At 37.9% G+C, this 21,744-nt stretch overlaps 1 protein-coding gene across 7 annotated transcripts in view; it reads right to left on the reverse strand.

Moving 5' to 3' along the window:
- Window positions 1-21,744, reverse strand: part of PKP4 (plakophilin 4) — a 77,718-nt gene that overhangs the window by 41,290 nt on the left and 14,684 nt on the right. For 6 of the 7 annotated variants that reach the window (XM_075711694.1, XM_009482108.2, XM_075711693.1 and 3 more), the window contains 4 exons: window positions 9,638-9,672; window positions 4,900-5,031; window positions 4,551-4,741; window positions 3,162-3,720 (listed from right to left, as the gene is read on the reverse strand). In XM_075711694.1, coding sequence (XP_075567809.1) covers window positions 3,162-3,720; window positions 4,551-4,741; window positions 4,900-5,031; window positions 9,638-9,672 — 917 coding nt within the window. The remainder of the gene's footprint in view (window positions 1-3,161; window positions 3,721-4,550; window positions 4,742-4,899; window positions 5,032-9,637; window positions 9,673-21,744) is intronic. The other variant, XM_075711692.1, reaches the window with a different exon arrangement.

Genomic DNA, 21,744 nt, shown 5'->3' on the forward strand with positions numbered 1-21,744 from the left:
CTTCCCGGTATTGGTGGTGTACTACCCAGCTACCCTCCAGCAACTGTCTCATCTATTTTTAATGCTTTCATGTAAAGCATCCTCATTCCCCTGTAAGTTACACTTCCAGAGTCTAGAGAGAAGCACTAACATACTAAACTGGGTAGTGGAAAAATAGTTAGAATTTAATTCTGAGAGTTCTTCATTTCCGCCTTGAGTTTTGTTGGCTTCTGTGCTGCTCTTAGAACTGAGGGTACAGAGCTTTTGCAACTAACAGGATGCATCACCCAAAGGAAAAGCTCTTCTGCACTCATCGGTTTCTCCCCTACCCCTACTCTTACAAAAAAAATTCTTTTGGAAGCATGTCAGAATTGCTGTATTTCAATACTCCTCTCTAATCTCCCACACTTCTGTATCATCTGTTTTACTGCCTTACATGCTCCTAACTGACAGTCTCCTTGGCCAAACCTTTAGCTAGCTAAGTGCTAAACAAGCCTCAGATGCTCATATTTAATAAAATATAAGCCAAACATTTATTTTCAAACTTTGTTTACTTATATATTATATAATTGCTACATAACACTTTTGCCACCTACACCAACTTGATTTTTGAATATTACACTATCAGGAAAATTCTCCTTAACTTTGAAAAGCTTTTATTGCCAACGTCTGTATTCCAGTCTGTTGAATTTTTGCTTCCTTTGAAACAATTACGCAATACTTCTGTTGCCTCTGAAATTTACCTTGCCATGGAGTCCTCTTCCACTCTCTGACTTCACTGCACCTTTCAATGGCCTACCATCCCCTTCACCCCTTTTGAACTCACTCCAGTTCCTTCTGCTCTTGGCATTCTTTGTTTATTCTGTGATTTCACCAGTTTTGCTCTTTTAATTAAATTCTTCAGAGTAAAGATGACCAAATATACTTCCCATTGTACTAGAGCAAATAGTATGACAATCACATACATCTCATTTGGTCTCAGACCAGCATTCGTCATGCTTCCCTTCCTAGACTGCTAACCTAATTTTTTCAATCTTACCACTTATTGTCATCTTTCTTGCCTCAAATTATATGGAGAGTTTGTCTATAACATTTACTCACTACATCAAATCATAGATTGTTAACAGAGTTAGAAAAAAGTTGGCAAATAATTATGTAACATATGGGTGGTATAGCCAAGGCAAACACATTTTAAATGTTTAGTTATTCACAAATTCAAGTAGGGCATTAAAACAGCATAATTTTGGGCCTTAAAAGATATTTTTAAAGCTGTTTTATAAAATTAATACTGTTTTGTCCACTTTGGCGTTACCATTATAGGCACTACAGCTTTAGGAGCTGTCGAAGCAAAGGAATACGCGAAGTGAACTATGCAAAGGTAATGAAATGATGGAGATTACGGAACAACTTCAAAATACAATTAAGTAGTGATGCATAACCAAATGTGTCCTGCATTTGAGTATTTTTCCCCCCAAAATCACAGACCTGCTCTATCACAGTGTCTGCAAGAAAACCTTTGGGGGTCTCACAGGTCATCGCTAAGAAAACACATCTACAGGTGGTGAAACCGGAGGGACTTCACCAGAGCAAAGCAGACAGCTGGACCTACGTCCAGTGCAAAGCAGGCAAGCGGACCTACACCTCCCAGATGATGATGCTTTCTCCTGGGAAGACACTCATGAACACGACAGTTCTCCCAGAAGATGCACCACGCGGACACCCTTCCTAGAGCCTGTATGCACAGGAGGAGAGGACCTGTCCTGCAGCCATCCTCTCCTGCAGCTTCCATAGCAGGGAAGAGTTCTGGATTATACTGAAGACTGCCACAGTACCAACCTTCCCCTGCATCCAAACTTCCTCTCAGAAAACTGATCATATACAGACTTGAATTTAAGATTTCAGGTGTTAAATTGAACTGTTCCCTCTAAAGAGACATGAAAGCTAATTTGTACTACAAAATGTAAGAGGTTTTTTGTAATACTGAGTGATTCTTACTCACTTTGTAACATAGAGCCCGGGGAAGTTTCCTGGAAAGATTACAGTGGAGATTGGCTATAAACTAAGATGCTCTCTAAGCTTGACTACCACAGTTGCTAATTACTTCCTTAATACTAAACGCATTAAATTTAAAGCGTCTGTTTCTGAATTACTGATTCACCATCCCAGTAACTCCTTTTTTCTAAAGCTGCATCAGTTCACCTGTTTAGACAAGGTGATATTCTCAAGCAGTGGTGTTTGTAAAGTATATTTTAAGAGAACAAGATTGCTGTTACCTCACAAATTATGCAGCCCACTGGACCGCATTCATTTAAAGTACTGAATAGCCTTTCATGTCAAACGGATTGGGTTTTTTTTCCTCTCTTATCAAGCTGGCAGATTACTGTGTCTTGCAAACAGAGGCAAGGGAGAAGACACCTCACACCTTTTGCTGAGGAATGAGAATATTTTGGGATATCCTGCAGTATAATAGTTTAAAAGAAAAAACAAGACATCGCAATCTGTTCAAAAGAACATACAGTCTAACTGCAAAATCACCCTTTCTGTGCTCATTTAGATGAAGGTCAGAACAAAACCAGTAACACACACAGAACTTAAAATGTAAAATAATTGCATCTTAATAAGAACTGCCTCTCAGATTAATAGATTCTACCTTTTAGGGCTTTATTTTAAGCTAGTAAGTACAATGGTTTAAGCTAATATTACAATGGTTGCCCTATATTTAAGGTGAAGTACTTTGAGATAGCCTAGAAATATTAGGGGAAAAAAAAAGACTAAAATTCAGTAATACTAAGTTACATATTTTAAGAAAGAACTAGACATAAAACTAGTTCCAGCCTAGTATCTTTTACTTCGTGCATAACCTGCACATGCATTTAAATGTACTTTCTCTTTGAAAATACTGAAATGCCTCTGTTTGGAAGACTCGGAATTTCACTTAGCTACTTAAAATATACGATTAAATTTAATGCATGGCTAGCAATCTATAGTAATTAAAGAGAAACACAGCATTCACAGGGAACTTATGGTATGACTGACACATAGTGTTTGACATCAGTATTTACAACTGATTTGATACAGCCACCATACAACGTTTCATCCATAAAATGACTATTGCATTACGGTTTTTCTACAGCTGTAGGTTTGTACCAAGTTTTAAGCTGTGTCTTTACCTTTTTACTAACCTGTAAGGCTATCTGGACGCGGAGGGACCATTCTCTCATATATATCAAACTGTTGTCCGTATTGTTCAATATCGTGAATTGCCCTTTGCAGTGTTGTTCCCAAATGCTGTGGAACTGCAGTCATGCCAGAACACTTCGGGGAAGAAGATCCCAGCTGAGTTTGGGATGGAGAAGCTACTCTGGTTTGTACATCAGTAAGGGCAAGAGGAGAGCCAACTCTCACCGATGTTTGGTACTGGGAAGTCCCGCTATTGGGATTTGCTGTCTGTCTGGATGTAACCGAGCCGATGCGCCGCACAGCCGTTGGGGAGGCAGGTCTCTGTGCAGCATACGGGGATGCTGCCCGCTGTACCGGCAGAGTAGTGGATGAATACGCATGAGAAGCAAGGGATCTTTGCTCAGTAACCGATGGAGAGCCATACCCACTACCCAGAGACGTTCGCAGCGACCCCCTTGAAGGGGAAACACCTGTGCTGACCATGTAAGAGGGAGACTGTGCTCTGGATGGGACTGAACTGACACGTCTCATGACTCGGTTGGTAGCAATATTTACCGAAGGCTGTTTAAAAACAAAAACATTTATTAGTTTTATCATTTAGGCCATGTACTGGATACTTTTCTGCCATAAGACAGAGAAGTCAACAAGAAATGCACACAATATAACAGTACAGGAAATCATCTGAAGAGTAGCTATTACCCAAAATGTAATTCCTTCAAGTTTTCCTATAGAATAACTCTTTTCTAACCAGTATTTCTTAACATATAAAATGGCAGTGTAACATTAAAAAAACATTTGTTCCTCATTCTTATTTGGCCTTCTATGTTAATATGCACCTCTGCTTTCTTTCCTCACTACCACTTTGGAAATTCAGGAACAGTAATGGAAAAGAGTTCTAGTATAAGCTAATAAAGTTTTGCCAATTACTGTCTTACTATCATTCTGATTAATGAAAAAGGTGGGGGGGGGGGGGGGGCCAGAAACAGTATAAGGTACAGGAGCACAAATACCATCTTCCTTTAGAGCACTATGTTTACACACAGGCTAAATTCTAGGAGGTTTTCCCCAATATCACAACTGAATTTTAAGCGAGTGATACTTTCTTGATATTATATTAGCAGCGTACTGTGCAATCAGGAGTCCTCAGAAGTTTTACTTAATTTCAGCTGCAGTGAATGAACCAGATAACATGCATGCCGATTTCAGCAAACAAGTCTGTCTGCTGCAAGTCATTTCTGCTTTTTAACCAGTGAAGGCGTTAAATAAAAGTGTAATTTAATAACATTAATTCCAGCCTGTACAAAGGTAGGTCCAGCTATGCAATTATTGTCTTTAAAACTGTGTTACAGAAAGCGTACAGACAGAGGCAAAATGTACTCTTTTGAGCATACCTGGACTGATGTCTGCCCTTCAGCTCGTGAGCTTCTCACCAAATGGTTATTAGCGGTTCCAATAAGGGAATGCTGCTGTCTGTTTTCTGATTTGCTCAAGTTCTGGCTGTTATGGAAACTGCTTACTTCCTGGTAACCACTGTCAGAATAAGAATTCATTTGTGTTGAACTTCTTGAGTTACCTACAGACCCTGTAGATAGGAAGCCAGCATAAGAATAAAAGCATTGAACAACTTCACAAAAATAAAATATTACATAACTTTGTTATTTGTTGCATTCATAATTGTATTACATTTTTAAACAGTCAATACAGAAATATATTCTAATATTTAAAATGCACACAACAGACCCTCACTTTCATGGAGAGATGTCTGTTCTGGTGAGTAGAGGTTCCCTTGTTCTGGTTCTGTCCTAACGTCATAGGCGTTGGTATGAACACTCTCTGACACTTGGGGTTTGTTTACACTGGTGGTCGGAGGATCTGGAAGAACAAGTTAATTAGATAAATCCAATGTTTCATATGCAAGTTTCCTGCAAATGCAATCATAATAATTTTCTCACACATACTAATGAAGAACTCACTTCCACATAAACAGTCTACTGGTAGACAGGTATCATCTACCAAACTAAATGAAAATAATGTTAATACGAATGTCTGAGAATCTTGTTTCCTGTAGTGTTGATGTAGTTCTACAATTCTAATTTTTCAAATATACGTTCTAACCTATTTTAATGAAAAATGTAACTGATTACCTAGTAAGTATACTATGCGGAGTAGAAACATTGTGCAACTGTGTTGTAGTGGGCAGAGGATAGCTATCATTTGTCTTAAGGTCCTATAATCTCAAGAGCTTCATAAGTAAAAGGCTGAGTTGAATTTCATCCCTGTTTGTGTACCATTAACACAAGTTGCGGCAAATTTTATACATTTTTTACTTCATATACTACTATCCAAATGTTTACTTTTTAACAACTCTTAAGCTAACTTCAGTTCTAAGAATATTAGCTGAACTTTACAGACAGCAAAGGAAAGTGTCATCATACATAAGAGAAAGCAAAGGAAAAAGTTCAACCTAGTCTGGAAAAAAAGGACAAAGATGAGGACATAAAACAACAAGAAAAACTGAATCAAAATTATTTTGACAGAAATATTAAGCATTCATTTGCCATCATGTTACGCTTACTGATGAAGAAAAGGCATCCGAGATGCAGTATAGAATCATTTAGGTTGGTAAGACCTTTCAGATGGTGTCCAACATTAACCCAGCACTGCCAAGCCACCACTAGACCATGTCCCTGAGCACCACATCCACACGTCTCTTCAATACCTCCGGGGATGGGGACTCAACCACTTCCCTGGGCAGCCTGCTCCAGTGCTTGACAACCCTTTCTGTGAAGAAATTTGTCCTAATGTCCAGTCTAAACCTCCCCTGAGGAAGGGGACTAGGAAATCTGGGTTACATTTAAAGGTAACACCAGACACGTACATTCTTGTTGAAGAAATACACGAATGAGCCTTGAGTGGAAACCAAAAGAAACATGCCAAGAAGCAATAGTCTAGTAAAAACTTCTGCGACTGCTTCATGTCAAAAGTTGTGAGTTGTGGACATGAAGCCTGCTAAGTGTTCTTTGGAAATGAATATAACAGCACATTACAGAAAGAAGCAAAACTGTTAGGAGTCTGCAGAAATCTGATGATAGAAGGAAGATGGAAAAAGTAAATTCTATGCAATAGCTAACAAAAACTCTCTCAAACTGACAAAGAATGCCCCGATATAAAAATCTAGTGGCCCTCATGGAAAAAACATCCCCTGCAAAACCAACAAAACACAAAACAAAAAAACCCTGACAAATGAACTATTCTTTATAACAGTTGTTATTACAGTATAATTCAAGAGAGAAGTGAAAAACAGAGTATTTGTACATACCGAGCTGTAAAGAAATACTCTGATTTTTGCCCACAGCTGTACACGACATGCTGGTGTCTATTTGCACAATTAGCCATTATGGAACATTCATATGAAAAATGTTACTCATTAATTGCTTTTATGAGGAATGTTTGAACACTATTCAAATACCAGATTAAAAAAAAATATTTAAATATCAATACATCTTAGAAATTACAGGCAGTCAGCACAGTTATTTATCGGTAGTACATACTTAGGTCAAAACCGTCCAGTAAAATTTGATGCTAATTAATTTACTGTAATAGGAGTGATGTGACCAAATTTAATTCAGATTTAATAAGAAGTTATACTACACTTCCATTAATTTAGTCATCAGTATGCCTAGAAACGATACAGAGAACCAACACTGAAATAACTCACTTCCGCAGCTCCTGTTACATGAACAAATCATAACACACATCAGTGGGTATTACATATTCTTCAGAATATAATACTTGCGGGGACTGGGACATTTAAATTACAGTTATATTCAACTTCAATATTTTAATCATCAATCCTTTTTGTTTAAATAATACAAGGCCCTGCTATTTTAGTTACTTGATATTACATGACACTAAATCATGTCAAAGTGACAATCAATTTTGGGAGAAACACATAGGAAGAATAAAGTTCAATTGTGCAGTGCCGTACAGATGTTCCTAAGACAGAGGTCTGAACCAAAACCTCGCTTCCATCACACATTTGCCACTAAGCAAATGCTTTCACAATGCTAAAAAAATAAAGATTGTTTAGGCTCTCTAACAAAGGCAAGAATGCACAATAAAATGAATTGTTGTCTTTCTCTCTCTCTGCTACTATAAATCATGAGGAGAGTGCCCTGAATAAAATAATAGCCTTTTTATAAATGGCTGCTGATCTAATATTCTATTTATAAGCATCTGCAAAACAACATCATTTTATATTTCTGTTAAAAATTCTGTGTAATTCTACTGATGCATAAAGCAATTACAGCTATGGTCACATCTTATCACATCATCTACTGTTATTTTTTGATGTAAACTACTATCTGCAGTCAGGAAAGAAGGTGATTTAAGGGAGTGTTTTCATCCATCTTTAACTTCAGTATTTTTCAGATTGCAGTTGGTAAAGCATCATCTAGCGACACTCCTTCAAAACAAAGCTCAAGAGTGAATCTGTAAGTAAAACCTACAATCACAACATAAATGTAAACATTAAATGAAACGTATATCAGCAAATTCTAAGCAAAAAATGTATTTTTTTTCAAACATGGCAGCTTCTGAGCAATTACTCCAGAAGAGCCTTACTTTACATACATAGAGATGTGAGAAATACACATCTAGATTTATATTAATGCATACAGTATTTAAACAGAAATATGATTTTTTGCCGTATGTTAAGTGACTTTTTAGCAGGGATGTGCACAGGAGATTTCTAAAGAAACAATTATCTCTAAAGAGGAGAGAATTAAAGGAAAAAATGAGCTGGATAGACGAAAAAGAGAGTAACTAACAAAGTCAAGGAGAAAAACAAACAACAGACAAAGAATAAGTTATAGGAAAAACTGAGGAGGAAATACAGAAATGGAATGCAACTGGATGAGATAAATCAGCAAAACAATGACCAAGATCTGTCAGAAGGTATCTTTACCAGTTGCGAACTGTCACTGGAACATTATAGAACCAGGGGAAATAATGTGATTTAAAAAAAAAAAAGAAAAAACTAAACAAAAAAACCAACCCACAAAAATAATTTTCACACTGGAAGAATAAGTAAAACCAATTTCACAATTACTTGAAAAAAACAGATTTGACTTCCGTTTAAAAACATTCCTAAACGAATACCTGAAAAGCACCACCATGACTAGCAAAATTTAAATGCCAAGACAAGCAGGCTGTTGAGAACATTAGATTTACAAGAAAGGAAGAAAGCTAATGTGTACCGCACCTCAGCTGAGGCGACACCGGGATGGCAACTGAAACCACGGAAATACAATTATACACAAGTTTGAGAGCTCAGTCTCTAAATAAAGCAAAAACAGGAAGAGGAAGGGAAAGTAGATAGTTTGAGAGACTTATTTACCTAAAATAGTCAGAATTATCATAATTATGAATACACTTGAGTGAAAAAGCAGATAACTACGATGTGTTATGCTTTGTACAGCAGAAACTGGATAGCTCTTAAAACTGCATGCATCCTGATACAGAGATATATTACACTACACAGAACTTGGTTAATAAAACTTTTACCAAGTTTCCTAAAATGCTCATTGCATTTTGATTACATTAGACCAGTTTCACTTAAGATGACATTCTGTCAAGAGTACACGACTGAATTAGAGAAACATGATCCAGTGCAAAAAGCAATTTGCAGGGAGTCAAGGTCCCATTTCTGGTCCTGCGGTGTGGTTTTGACATGTTGACTTCTGCACATACGCTTTTTAGAGACAACCACTGTTCAGAAGATTCCTTCTTCATTATTAAGTATCTTAACTGATGCAAAAACCCTGACTAGTTAAATGCTCTGATTTGTGAAGGACAGATTGGAGTATTACAACTGACACCTGAATGTCACTTTTAAGATACAGTCCTATCCATTCCACCTAATATACTCAAGTGTGAACGCAGAAGTACTACAAGACAAATGTTTCTTGATTTGGAAAGAAAGTTCAAGCTATCCTGAGATAGAAAAATAGAAAAAGCACTCTCAGAAAAACCTTTGTTTACTGGAGATTTTCTCAGCTAAGTAAGAATATCTGTAAAATTAAATCAGGTTTCAAGCTTAAAACATACAGTATTTTTTCATGATCCTTACCTGCCAAGAGGAAGACTCAAAAGTACTTTTGAATTAATTGCAGAGGAGACCCAATACACAAGACTTTTGTTACCGTTGTGTCTCACACAAAAACGCAAAGGCGCAAAAAGGTGCAAGAAAAGTACCCGCAACCACCTCTAAGCCAAAACAAGCCTTAACAATAACACAGGAACACACAAGACTTCATGTGTGAGAAAGAGGATAGTAATGTTATACTTTAGAAAAGATACTTGAAAAAGATACATAGTATTGCTGCTAATGTTCAGTTCACTTCAAAGCAAGCAATGAATGCCAAGAAAATAAAGGTTTTTTGGGCTTAAAGCAAAATGTACATGTAAAAGATAATACCTGATGATCTCCAAGGAAATGATTTCTCAGTAGAGCTGCAGAAAGAAAAAAAATTATCACAAAACCGAACCATGTGGCTAGTTTGGATTTATTTTCTATTTTTTTAACCAAAGCATACAAAATTGTACAAAGCCCCCCAGCAGATGAAGTTTCAATGGCCCATGTAAGTAACACTCTGCAGCACTTCACACTTCACAACTAAACCGTAGGTTATTGATTTTAGTTTTGTGTTATGCAGCGGGAATGCCCTGTAACTTACTGCATGGCAAACTATCAAGCAGCGTAACCTATCTGCAACGGGACAGGTAAGAGCATGACTTACGATACGCACTTCCTTTTTAAGGTGTAATGACGTAGATAAAATAGCATACACACGACCGAATGCTTGTTGTAAGCGATTAACAGTAGACAAACCACTTCAAAGACAGGAGCATTCGCTGCTCATGGTAGGGTCTAGCAAAGGAAGTTTAGGAATCACAATGCTAGAGCATTTTGCTTCTACATGTAAAGCGGTTTGGGAAAAAAAAAAAAAAAAGGAACAGAAACAGATCTACAATTTTTACTGTTACTACATTTTCCAGTTATCCAGAGAGAATTCTGATCTTTGGCTATGATGAGAAGTCAAACCATTTGACATACCAAAACACGTACACCGCTAAGTGCAAACAGGGAACAGATTTAACATTGCCAGGTTAAAGAGATGCCTTAAGAAACAGCTATTTCACAAGATCAAGCAGGTGTTTAATATCCGTGTAAACCCCTACTTCTCTTGTACTTTTCCAACTGCTTTATATCCAACTATTTTAAGCATTTTGTTTCTTCTACAAAGCAATGTTCTTTCATGTGTTGATAATAGTATTGATGCACGACTACTTTTGCAGACAAATGCAAAATTCATCCATGTATTATTAAAATTAGATACATCTTCCCAGAAAAATATGTAGTGTATTTCCTCACTTTACATATGAGCTATCAAACTTTGAATATTAAATAATTTTTGCAATGATTATAAGCTGCTATTTTCCAAACAAAAAGCTATTTACAGGAGAAATAGGCAAGTCCATCAGATTTTATGATGTCTAAATATCAGCATGAAACTGTGATTTTGGACGAGACGTATCTATTTCTAAATTAGTGTTATTTATTTTACTTCTTTCTACCACAGCTACCAATTACAAAAAACTTTAGCACAGCAATATGAATAATACTAGATACTTATTTTCTAAAATAAAAACAATCATTTATGAGCCTTTTTTGGAAACACAGTATTTGTGTATAAAAGAGTGCTAAACTTCCATACTAGTACAAACTAAACTACAATTACAATGAAATTTAAAGAAAAAGGCGAATTCTAAAGCAGGCTTCAAGTGTCTGAAAGCCAACTTCATATCTAGGCAGTAACAGAATTTTTACTATGTATTGGCTATTCTTTCCCTCAGTCTACAATTTTAGCGTCTTTTGGGGTGCTACACTATTTTTTTTTTCTTTAGAATGTGCATAAAGTGGACCAGTTAAATAGACTGAAACTTGGTGTACAGAACTACAGGAGAAAACCTGAACTCCAGACCGAGACCTTGCAGGCTCACCTGCCTTCAGAGTTTGTGTTCTGCTGTATTTCTGAGATGCTTGTGGAAAGAAGGGTGCTCAGAGACTCCATCAAATTCAGATGCATGCCTCAACTTTCACAGGTATTCTCTCTTTCCTGAAGGACTATCTTGTCCAAGCCCAGAAGCACAAATATCTTAAGTTTAGACAAAGATGAAATCACTTAGCCAGTACTGGGACACAAGTCCAATGCCAGAAACACTAAAAATGAAACTAAATGCCAAAACAGGGTAAGCAGCTAGTTCAATTGAACGTCATCCTGGGGGTTTAACTAGGATGGTTTAAGAACTTACCCTACAACAACCAGCAGCTACCTTCCCCAATACTCGCTACTGTGACCATGTGCGTTCTGTCATCCCACCTGAGTGCAGTCAGGTGGATTAGTTTAAGCTACCTTTAGTGGTATAGTTTAAACTGGGATTTAAGCAAACCCAGATTTTGCATGACAGAACCTGCTAAGGCGTTTCAGGAAAGGTCAATAGCCTCCAGCTAACAGGAGATAATAAATGGCTACAGATGGTTACTTCTTAAGCTATGAAAACTTTCTCTGCAGAAGAACAGATTAAGTGAATGTAATGCACAAGCTAGACAGCTCTGTGAAAACCCAAAAGTATCTAGAGACACGTGGAACTCTGCAGCAAAGGAACCGTGCTACCATCACCTGGCTACTCCAGAGCAGCAAGCAGCGCCAAGACCACCAAACCTCAATTTTTGCACAGCCTTGGGCTAAAGGTCATTCAATTTAAATAAAAAGTTAAAAATATTTCTCATTTCTAGTACACTACCACCGCATCTAATTAGTGCATTAACTCCAGAATGTTTCTTTGGCATATTTTGGGGATTGTAACTACATGCCAAAGTCAATTCTGTGCAACTTTACTGTTTTTATGCTTGCAAACTGAACCTTGTAACTATTTTGATGAAACCTTTACAAATATTTCTATTGTTAAAAATTCATGAGGAAATTTGTACCAAAACTGGTATTGAATTCAAAAGAATTTGTATAAAACTGAATGAATTTTAATTATTGAAAGCTGAGTTCTGAATGTTAGTTCATCTACATGAACTCTTTACAGAGTATATTATCCACTCTTCACTGAGCAAACCTGGATATAATGGATTATTTAATCAATTACTGTTAGCCTACTCATTAATACTTTGCTCCACTGAAATGAAGAAATATAAAGACTGTTTGACAGATACTGTGAACACTGGCCCCAGAATTCTCATGCTACCTGAACATCAGGTTTTACACTCTTCACCTTTTACTTTATTCCTCAGACTTTCTGGAAACTCAAGATTATAAAACCCCCCAAACTTATCTCGACCCAACACACCTGGCTAACTGAACTTTCTTTACATGTACGGGACTTATGAACGACAAAGATTGCTCGGACTATGGGTCATAAGTAGAAAGCTGCTTATGAACAGTTAAACTGGTTAAGAAATGAAATGTTTTGAAGTTACCAAATCTTTCAGCTTTGGTGAGCAAGTCTAACGCATTTTATTCCACTGTTTAAAACACAGTGTGGTCAAATACTGCACTACCAATGAGAAGCAGCTGCCACTAACTACCATTATGCTCTCTCCTCCTAATATTAACATATAATTATCTAAAGAGGCACATATGTGCTGCACTGCACTTCTGAAAAGACTTAATTTCTGCCCACTATTATCCTTGAAAAAGAGTTAGGTTAGTCAGGTAGACATGCAGAAATTATATTTCTCTTTCAGAACAGTTTGGTATGATGAATATTCAATTAAAGAAGTTAAGAGATAAATATTACAGTATAGCAGCTATTTTTAAATACCATAGAAGGAAAACATAGATAAAATATCAGATGTAGGGTCATGTACATGAAAAGAATTTTCTCTTTCCTTCTGTATCTGCTTCACAAGAGCACAAGGAATAAGTGAAATAAAAACATAACTCTATACTAAGTGCATATAAAATACATACCCTGAAACAGTAATTTTTTAGCCAGTAACGCAAATATTTGGTAACGGAAGATGGAGCATGCATACAAACTCTGCTGAAATCAATCTATTAACTTTTTTTTTTTACTCTCTGCATTTTTTTTCCCCTCACTTGTATTTCCTAAATATCTGGACTTTTTTGTTTGTTCATTTGTGGTTTTTTTGTTGTTGTTTGGGGTTTTTTTTGTTTTGCCTCCCCCCCTCCCCCCCTTTCTTAATTTCACACCTTTTCTTTGCCATCCTCCAGCTTTAGTTCAAATCTGATGTCTTAGACACAAAATTGAACCAGCTGCCAATCTGGAAAAAAATGATAATCTGATAAATGGAAAAGGTTTCGTATGAAGTCATTTAGAGACAAAATGTCCTAAGTATCACCAGTACCATTTCACATTCTTCAAGCAATAGATCTCAGATAAAGACTTTCCAGCTTTGGATTTCCCAGTCAGAGAAGGAGGCCACCATCAGTCCCAGTGGCACGCCACGCCAGCTCAAGCGCTTGGCCGCACTTCCAAGGCAGAACCGGCCGGTCGAGGCCAGGGCCAGGCCTCTGGCACCAGCTCTGTATGGGACAGCAAGGCTACAGCAACAATACCGCAATTTAACAAAATTGCAGATTTCGAATTTCTGTTAAGATGTCTTAAGCAGTATGCTATTTTTTAAAAATAATGTAAACACAGCTATGATCTTCAGTGTCTAGACTGGGCAGTTAACTTACATTCTCGGTGCTACATACATCCTCTGCAGGTACTGTATGACATGGAACAGTTTAAGCCTATTATCTTAGCAAGCATTCCGTAAGATGAAATGTATTTCTGATTTAAACAGTACTGCTTGAGAGAAAAGCAGTGATTTCCACTGCCTATCTTAACTGCTTGAATATACCACTGTTGTCATCCCAAAAAGGCAACAGCTGAAAAAATAAGTATTATTTATTAAATATTTCTAAAATGGTGAAAAGCTGTAAAAAGCTAAATATATGATTCTGTTGAAAATCTATGTACTTCACACATTTCTTTAGTATTTTAGTTTACTGCTTGGCTAAGCTTTCATCACTGGAATACATCTGTTCTGTCAGGCACTCTAGCAAATGCTTTATTCACAGGGATTCGTGTCTGCTCCTTAGGCGGAGCTGCCAGCCAAAACTTAAGTGCCTGTTAAGACTGAATGTATTGTTTTACCGGTCCTTTATCTTCCATTTTAAATATCTACATCAAGAACATGTTTACAATTATATGTAGTATGAAGTCTGAAAGCTTTATTGAACTGTAAATTCTTGGTATAGGGGGATTTTGATAAAAAAGCATATATTAAACTCCATAAACTTGTAATGCACATTACAAGCAACTGGCAACAATCAAAACCAGTATAAAGAGATTTCATATTTTTGCTTTTCTTGTTGACAAAGGTCAGCAGAAGCTTTCACAAATATTTTAACTGAGGTAATTTTCAGTCTTCAACTTTTCTAATAGCTATCTTCTTGATTTCGCTAATACACCTAATTCCTGTGCCCACTCTGCTAGAGCCATCTTATGTCCCACATACAAAAATGAAGCAGCTCCGCCACCAAGAGCAAGCGGTCCGATGGCTCTCTAGATGTTTTCAGCTGACACAGGCAAGCACTAATGTTGTGGGTACGAACTTTGAAAGCTGTACCTGGAATACTGCACCCAAACGTGGTCGCTCACACCGAAGGATCCTACTTCACTTTGAAAGCCAATGCTGGGAAGCGACTGAGACTCCCAAGCCCCCGCAGCAGGCAGCCGCGCAGAACAGCCGGGCACGGGAAACACGGGCCACCCTGCAGTCCCGTGCCGTCTGACAGCGCAGGCGGCTGGCGCCGCGACAGCGGGACAGCATCCTCCCGTCGCCAGCGTCCTCCTGGTACCGCAAAACAGCAAGTCGAACTGCAGGTCTCTGGCACGTCTGACTATCTTCAGAAAGGATTAACTGTCCTTCAAGTATTCTCGCAGCTAACTGATGCAGGCACAGTACGGCCATGACACGCACTGCCCTCCCAGCACCTGCGGCACTCTCAGAGGGTGACACGTTAACACGTACCGTCACGATCGTCCACCAGACTCTAGGTCATCTTGCAGGAGCGCTCATACGAGCAGTTACCGTAATTCAGCTGACATGCAGTCACTTACCGCATCTCAATCCGTAGCGCGCGGTAGATATGCATTCATGGTAAAAATAGGAATCCTATTTAGTAGCCGAGTCTACTGTTGGGTAAGATAAGCATTTATATATGAAGCTGAAGTCAATATTAAATCATTACTCTTCAATTTATTACCAGAGCAACTCATCAGTAAGCTACAATTTTTTTTCCTACTTGAACATTGGGAAATTACATTAAAAATCCCAAAATTCCTCAATGCTACTGGCATTCAAAAGCTTTGACGGAATTTCAGAAAGGCTTACAGTCTGGGCAAACAGAAACAAAAAATATGAACAGTGGAGCTATAACAAGAAACTTTGCAAGTTTCACTCGTTTTCCATGTAGACATGCAAAAAATAAGCATTTCAGAATTTCTGTGGAGTCAAGACACATGACAGCACACCCTGTAATTTTAAATGAACAGTTGATGCTGCCTGAGTGCCACAGCTGAAGTGCCAAAGGAAACACATCGCATTCAGCATCACAGACTTGGAATGAAGTCTTCTGTATCTCGAGGTAAGTGCTTTTGATCACTACGCTAAAAATCTTAATTAGCCTTATTAAATGATAGACTGACTGGAAATATAGCGACTCTCTAGGTCCTAAAAGTTATAGAGTAGGGGACCCTATGCTTCCTGAAGTAATTTGGTAAAACTACAACCTAGAAAATAAGCAACACATATTGCATGCACATCAAATGTTGTATGCCCACCTCAACCACTAATGAAACTACCTATAAGCGTGATTCTTACTGTATTTACATTCCCAGGACTGCCTGAAGACCTGAACTAAGCAAGTAAGAAATGGAACAAACCAGAAGGAAACACATCAGTGGAAACTTCTGTCTAACATGGAGGTACAGTCAAAAAAGCAAATCTGAACCAGGCTGTGAAAAAATCCTGAAAATTTGCTGACATTATAGACCAATGGTTCTGTTCTTGTTTCTTCTTTTTTTTTCCCCTTTCTTCCCCCCCCTCCCCCCCACTAGGGAATTAGCAGAAATGAAATATAAGAAAAAATAAGTTCATTTCCTAAGATAATTCTAAAGGGCATTTCAAAGTTCAATCGAATAGTAAAGACAGAGGAAGAGACACTCAATGAGGCTGGTTTTTTAAAAACGGGAGAACAAACCTAACACAGTCCATTCTCAAGTTCTGAAATTTAAGGTCACAAGGTATCATTACAGTCTAAACCGTAATAAAATAAACCCCAAATCTTTATATGTAATTATTTGTAATATAGAGAATAGAAACTCTACAGCTAGATTAAAGAAGGTTTGTTTATAAGACAGGAAGAACTGTAACGCCTAAAACAGTCATAGCACGGACCAATTTCTAACAAAAGGAGATTCCTTCACTCTGCGACAGAGATGGGTACTTCCTCCAAATGTTTAGCATCAGCAACTGTCAGGTGACCTGATGACCAGGTATTTTATCTAACATGGCAAGCAGTCCCCAGCTAGCTACTAATGCCGGAATTCATCATCATTTCTTCTAAATTGCTAGGATAAATGGACTATTAATATCTGTGCCCAAAATATTCTTCCAACAGCTCTGTAATGATCAACTAGGCAATCTAGATTTAAGATTATTCATTACTTAGCTATATTTTGTTGAATACATTTTAGCCCTGCTTTTATTGTACGCTGAAGTTCTGCAAAGAAAATTAAGTACATCTTTTTTTACTTACTTTTAAATTTAATGTAGCCCTTTAATTGATTTGTTTTCAAATTTCAGTAAGTGTAACATTGGTGTAAATAAATAAATAAATAGTTTAAATTACTGTGATTCCTTTCCTCTTCCCCCCTCCCCTCCCCCCCCCAAGCACATACCAATTCTAAAGGTAATTTTTATGGAGTTTATAATTTGCCATAAAAGTTTGGTGACATCATATATTGCAATATATGCAAACAATTTCAAATATACCCTTTGGAGTCGCTGAAATATTCGATACGTCATACGAACAAAATGAAACTAGTTTCCTGTAAGGATAATTACACCCAGATCAGCCCACTGCGAACAGTCTTGTCAGGACAAACTTGCTGCTGCATGCCGCGGAATGCCCCGAGCACGGGGGCGGCACACAGTTTGGCAGTGTCTTGCATGTTACTGCTCCTCAAGTGGAACACAAGTTAACAGCTTAACACGATGGGGTGCTGGTTTTCAAGGAAAACTACTTGCTCGGTTTACACTCTTTATACGCATTCTCCCATTTTATGAGAAAAAAAAATGCGTGACCGTGAAATGCAATACATGGTCATCTCACAGAAACTTTACAGTGTTCAATCACAGAGTGCAGTATTTTACGGAACCACTCTGGAATATTTTCTGCTACTACAGAAAGTGCACGTTGTATTTCAGCTGGCACTGGGAAAAGAAGATTATCTGCTACGTAAAGCAGAGAAAATAAACCATCCTAGTAGCAATGAAATACATTTAATTTTACAAAACTCAGAAGACTTCAGGTAGGCACATCATTACTCAAACTGCCCGTTCAGTACTTGGAGTGTTAAAATTTTTTTGATTATTTACTGTACTGCCAAAAGGGCTTGCATTCTGATGAAGGCCAGCGTGCCATTTACGTACTTTTGTTAAAGTGCTTGTGACAAGCTGCTATTATGAGTGCAGTATTTTACAATTGAATTAGTAAGTATGAGCCTTTTGGTTCCCAACACCACTCAGTTTTCAGGAGTTATACACAATAGATAACTCAGGAAAATAATTAGTCGACTGTGAGAGTCATACAGCCAACTCCCACCTGAGAGGTTAGGCAATGCATTTTACAAAGTGAGTCTGACTACCGACCCTTGATACATACTGCTGTCTGCCTGCATCAGCACACACGCCAGCACACCTGGCAGCCCAGAACTGAATCAGTAACACTACAGGTGGAAAGTTAGCTGCAAGGCTGCATCTGTTTGTACGGGAGGCTGAGCAGCCCAGTGGCTTCTTCACAGAAACCTGTGCATGTTATGGCATGAAACGAAAGTAAGAAGATACATCCGAAACCTCACATTGTTTTTCCCAGTCTATCAAATCCCATCTTGTCGTGTATAACATGGGTAAAAATCTTTAATACTTACATGTAACACTAATCATGTATCATTTCAGGCTCTTAAGAGGTTTGAAAGCGTACGGGATGCCATGAAAGATCTTAGAAGTGCTGAGCACAATACCCATTTATAAAAATAATTATGAGAAGAAATAATTTTAACAGGTAAGTAACCTACAGGTACACAAAAATAAGCCATATTGGAATCCAGGGCTGCAGCTGATTAGTGCTTCCTTCTCCACCCATTACACCACAATTGCTTAGGATCTGCAGATCTCTCTTGTGCTCGTCCTTCACCCTCCCCTTCAGAGAGCAGAACAGTCAACTACTCCTATGATTGCCTGCACTTACACTATAGCTGTAATACAGGCGGGCAACAGACTGACAAACCTAAGCTACAAGTGCCTTCTGTTTGTTTTGCTTTCTTCATGTGTACAGAGCAGTACACACCTTTCTTAAGGACTAGCAGTGACAGAATGAACCGTGCTTCCGAAATGAGAGTCCTCGGGCACGCTCACGTAGGTGACAGTCTGATCGCCGGTGCCTGCCTCCAGCTGGATTTATCCAGGTGTACATCCGCACGGCCAGCGCGCCATGCTGTGCTAGTGATGGGCTCACGGCCATGAAGACCAGCTGAGAAGACATGCACTAGCTGCACAGAGGTTTAAGCTGGTTTAGGGCACCGACGTCGCATCTCCCCATTCCCTCGCCAGCTGTTACCACTTCCCTTGGGCCAGCAGCACTCGTGCAGCTGGGGGATGAGCTGGCTCAGAGGGAGCACTTGACTGACACCCAGAACAGCTTGAGGCCCCAGCTGCAACCACCGAGACAGGCGTATGCTGCCACAAAAGCACCTCTGACTTCATGGCAGCATCTGTTTTGCAAAGCAGCACCACCTCCGGGCCAATGCCGGCTTGCAGGAATCCAGTTTAGAAGCGGGTGAACCAGAGGCATTGCCATGACCACTGAGGTCAACAAAACCTTCACTTGGACCTCTGAAATGAAATGCTCCCAAACTTCTTAACCACGTTAAAGGACATTAAAGCACTATCTTTGAAACAAAGCACTGTTGGTTTCCTCAGGGACAGAAAACATGAATAAAGGATAAAAATAAAAAGGCGTATGCATCTTATGGTTTAGTTTTGCTTGCTTTTTTAGTTTTTGTCATTGTTTTGGTTTTGATTTTTTTTTTTAATGTAAGACTCCATCAGACAATTCTTATATCTGACTAGGAGAAACAACATCCTGCTCTCTAAATGCTTAACTTCTCTGTCTCTGGGAGCAGGCTGTTAGTTGTCCGTGACCAATCTCTCAACACAGCGTTCAGTTTCCAAGCCCTGTCTCCATGCCCTCTTTGTGTTTATTTAATTTCTTGGCAGCCTTAGTAAAACATTTATATCACCTAGTTTGGGGAAACACATGTACCTTTTTATGGCTATAAATTTTGCTGCTATATTTGTGTCTGCTGTGATACTGCTCTAAGAGGTTGTTTTACCTTGATTCCTTCAACAACTCTTCTAACTACACTGGAAGCAACTGGTTATGAAGGAATGAAAGCATGTAATTCAAATACAGATTTCCCCCCCCCCCCCCAGCTTCTCACACATCTCTTAAAAGGAATACCCACATTAAAGAATAAATCAAAAATTAACCAAGGACACACACATCCCTGAACATACTGTCCAAACCAAGCTTTAATCCCGTGGCCCTCAGTAAAAAAGTAATGTAGCATAGCGTTCTCATCTATGCAGGACCATACTCAGCTGGGACAAGGAAATTTAGAAAAACAAAAACAGCGGTCAGAATATAGAGGTGTCTGTAAGAACTATGAACGTAATTAGGCTTTAATTTTAAATGTGTAAAATATTTTATTAATAACTATGGAAAATTTATGGCCCAGAAAACAAGAGCTTGAAGATTTCGTCTAGATTCACAAATGTACTCATACCAAAGTATACTACAAACCAACTTATGTGCTAGTATTTTCTCCCCCTAAACTTTTATCATCATCTTTTACACAAATAAACATCATTTAGCCATAAGGAAACAACCAAAAGAAGAAATGACTCCATGATGCTATAAATTATGTTTTCCATCTTGGTAAGTGATAGTGTTTGATAGAAGTCTAAGATCTAACTTACTGTGTAGATACTGGTAATTGTACATTATTTCAAAAACTATACAATATTATTTGTGGGATAAGCTAACACTGGTGTTCTTTGTATGTGAAATTCTCTGGACCTGGGATGCAGAAAACCCTTTTCCTTTGTATTACTCGGGCAAATTCACTGAAAGTGAACATTCAAGACTGAATGAAAGGTGGCTGGAGGCATAAAATAACTGAGGCTTTTTACTTATTCTTCCATAGGAATTTAACTTTTTTAGCCTTCAAAACAAAATCTGAGCAACAGCTGGAGAAATATGTGGATCTAGAGGGAAGATAGGCAAGCACGAAGAGTATATAATAGTCATCTTGTCCAAGGAATATTTTTGAATATTTCAAAATTTCTTAAACAAAAGTTCTCATGTTAGTAATAATGCTGTCAAATGACAACTTGGGTCGAGTAGTTTGATGGATAAAAACCAGCTGTCTTAGCTGGTACACTGGATTTTTAAAAATTTATTTTTAAATAATCGCCTCCCGTTTAAGTTTTTGTAGGAAAAACTTCCCATTTAACTTGCAGAAATTATTGTGGCCACAGAAGGAAACATTTCAGAATGACACCCAAGTTTATTGCTGAAAGAATATAGAAACAAACAGTATTTAAGGCAAGAAGTTATGCTGTAACCCAAAATGCAGGTATAAACGTTTTATAAGAGAACACATTGTTATCAAGGTTTTCAGAATCAAAAGCTACCACTCATTTAATATGTTTGAGATGAATGAGTGCCCAAACACGTTTAGAGTTAAAAAGTTTGCTAAGGAATAATAATTAAAAAAAAAATCAGAATACTAGTTAAAGCTGAAATATTAACAAAATGCTTTGCTACAGTTATTGTCATTGTATGTAAAATATTATTTCACACTATTTAAATATGCTAACAATACACTTATAGCAAGATATTCCCTGAAAACAAATGTAACAACAGAAAGCATTTCAGAAAAGCTGGATGAAACTAGACAGTTAATTCGGGGGGGGAATGGGATTACTGCATTTAACTAGCACTGTTACTTTGATACAGATATGTGTAAGTCTACTGTATTTCTCTTCGGCTGAATCTTAAGAACAAACTTCAGCATATTTAAAGAGAAATTAAAGCTTTACATACACTCTGTTGAAAATGTAATCAATGATTAGAGAGGCCTCTTTAAACT

Source organism: Pelecanus crispus, chromosome 5 (genome assembly GCF_030463565.1).
Source record: "Pelecanus crispus isolate bPelCri1 chromosome 5, bPelCri1.pri, whole genome shotgun sequence".
Classification (NCBI taxonomy): Eukaryota; Metazoa; Chordata; class Aves; order Pelecaniformes; family Pelecanidae; genus Pelecanus; species Pelecanus crispus.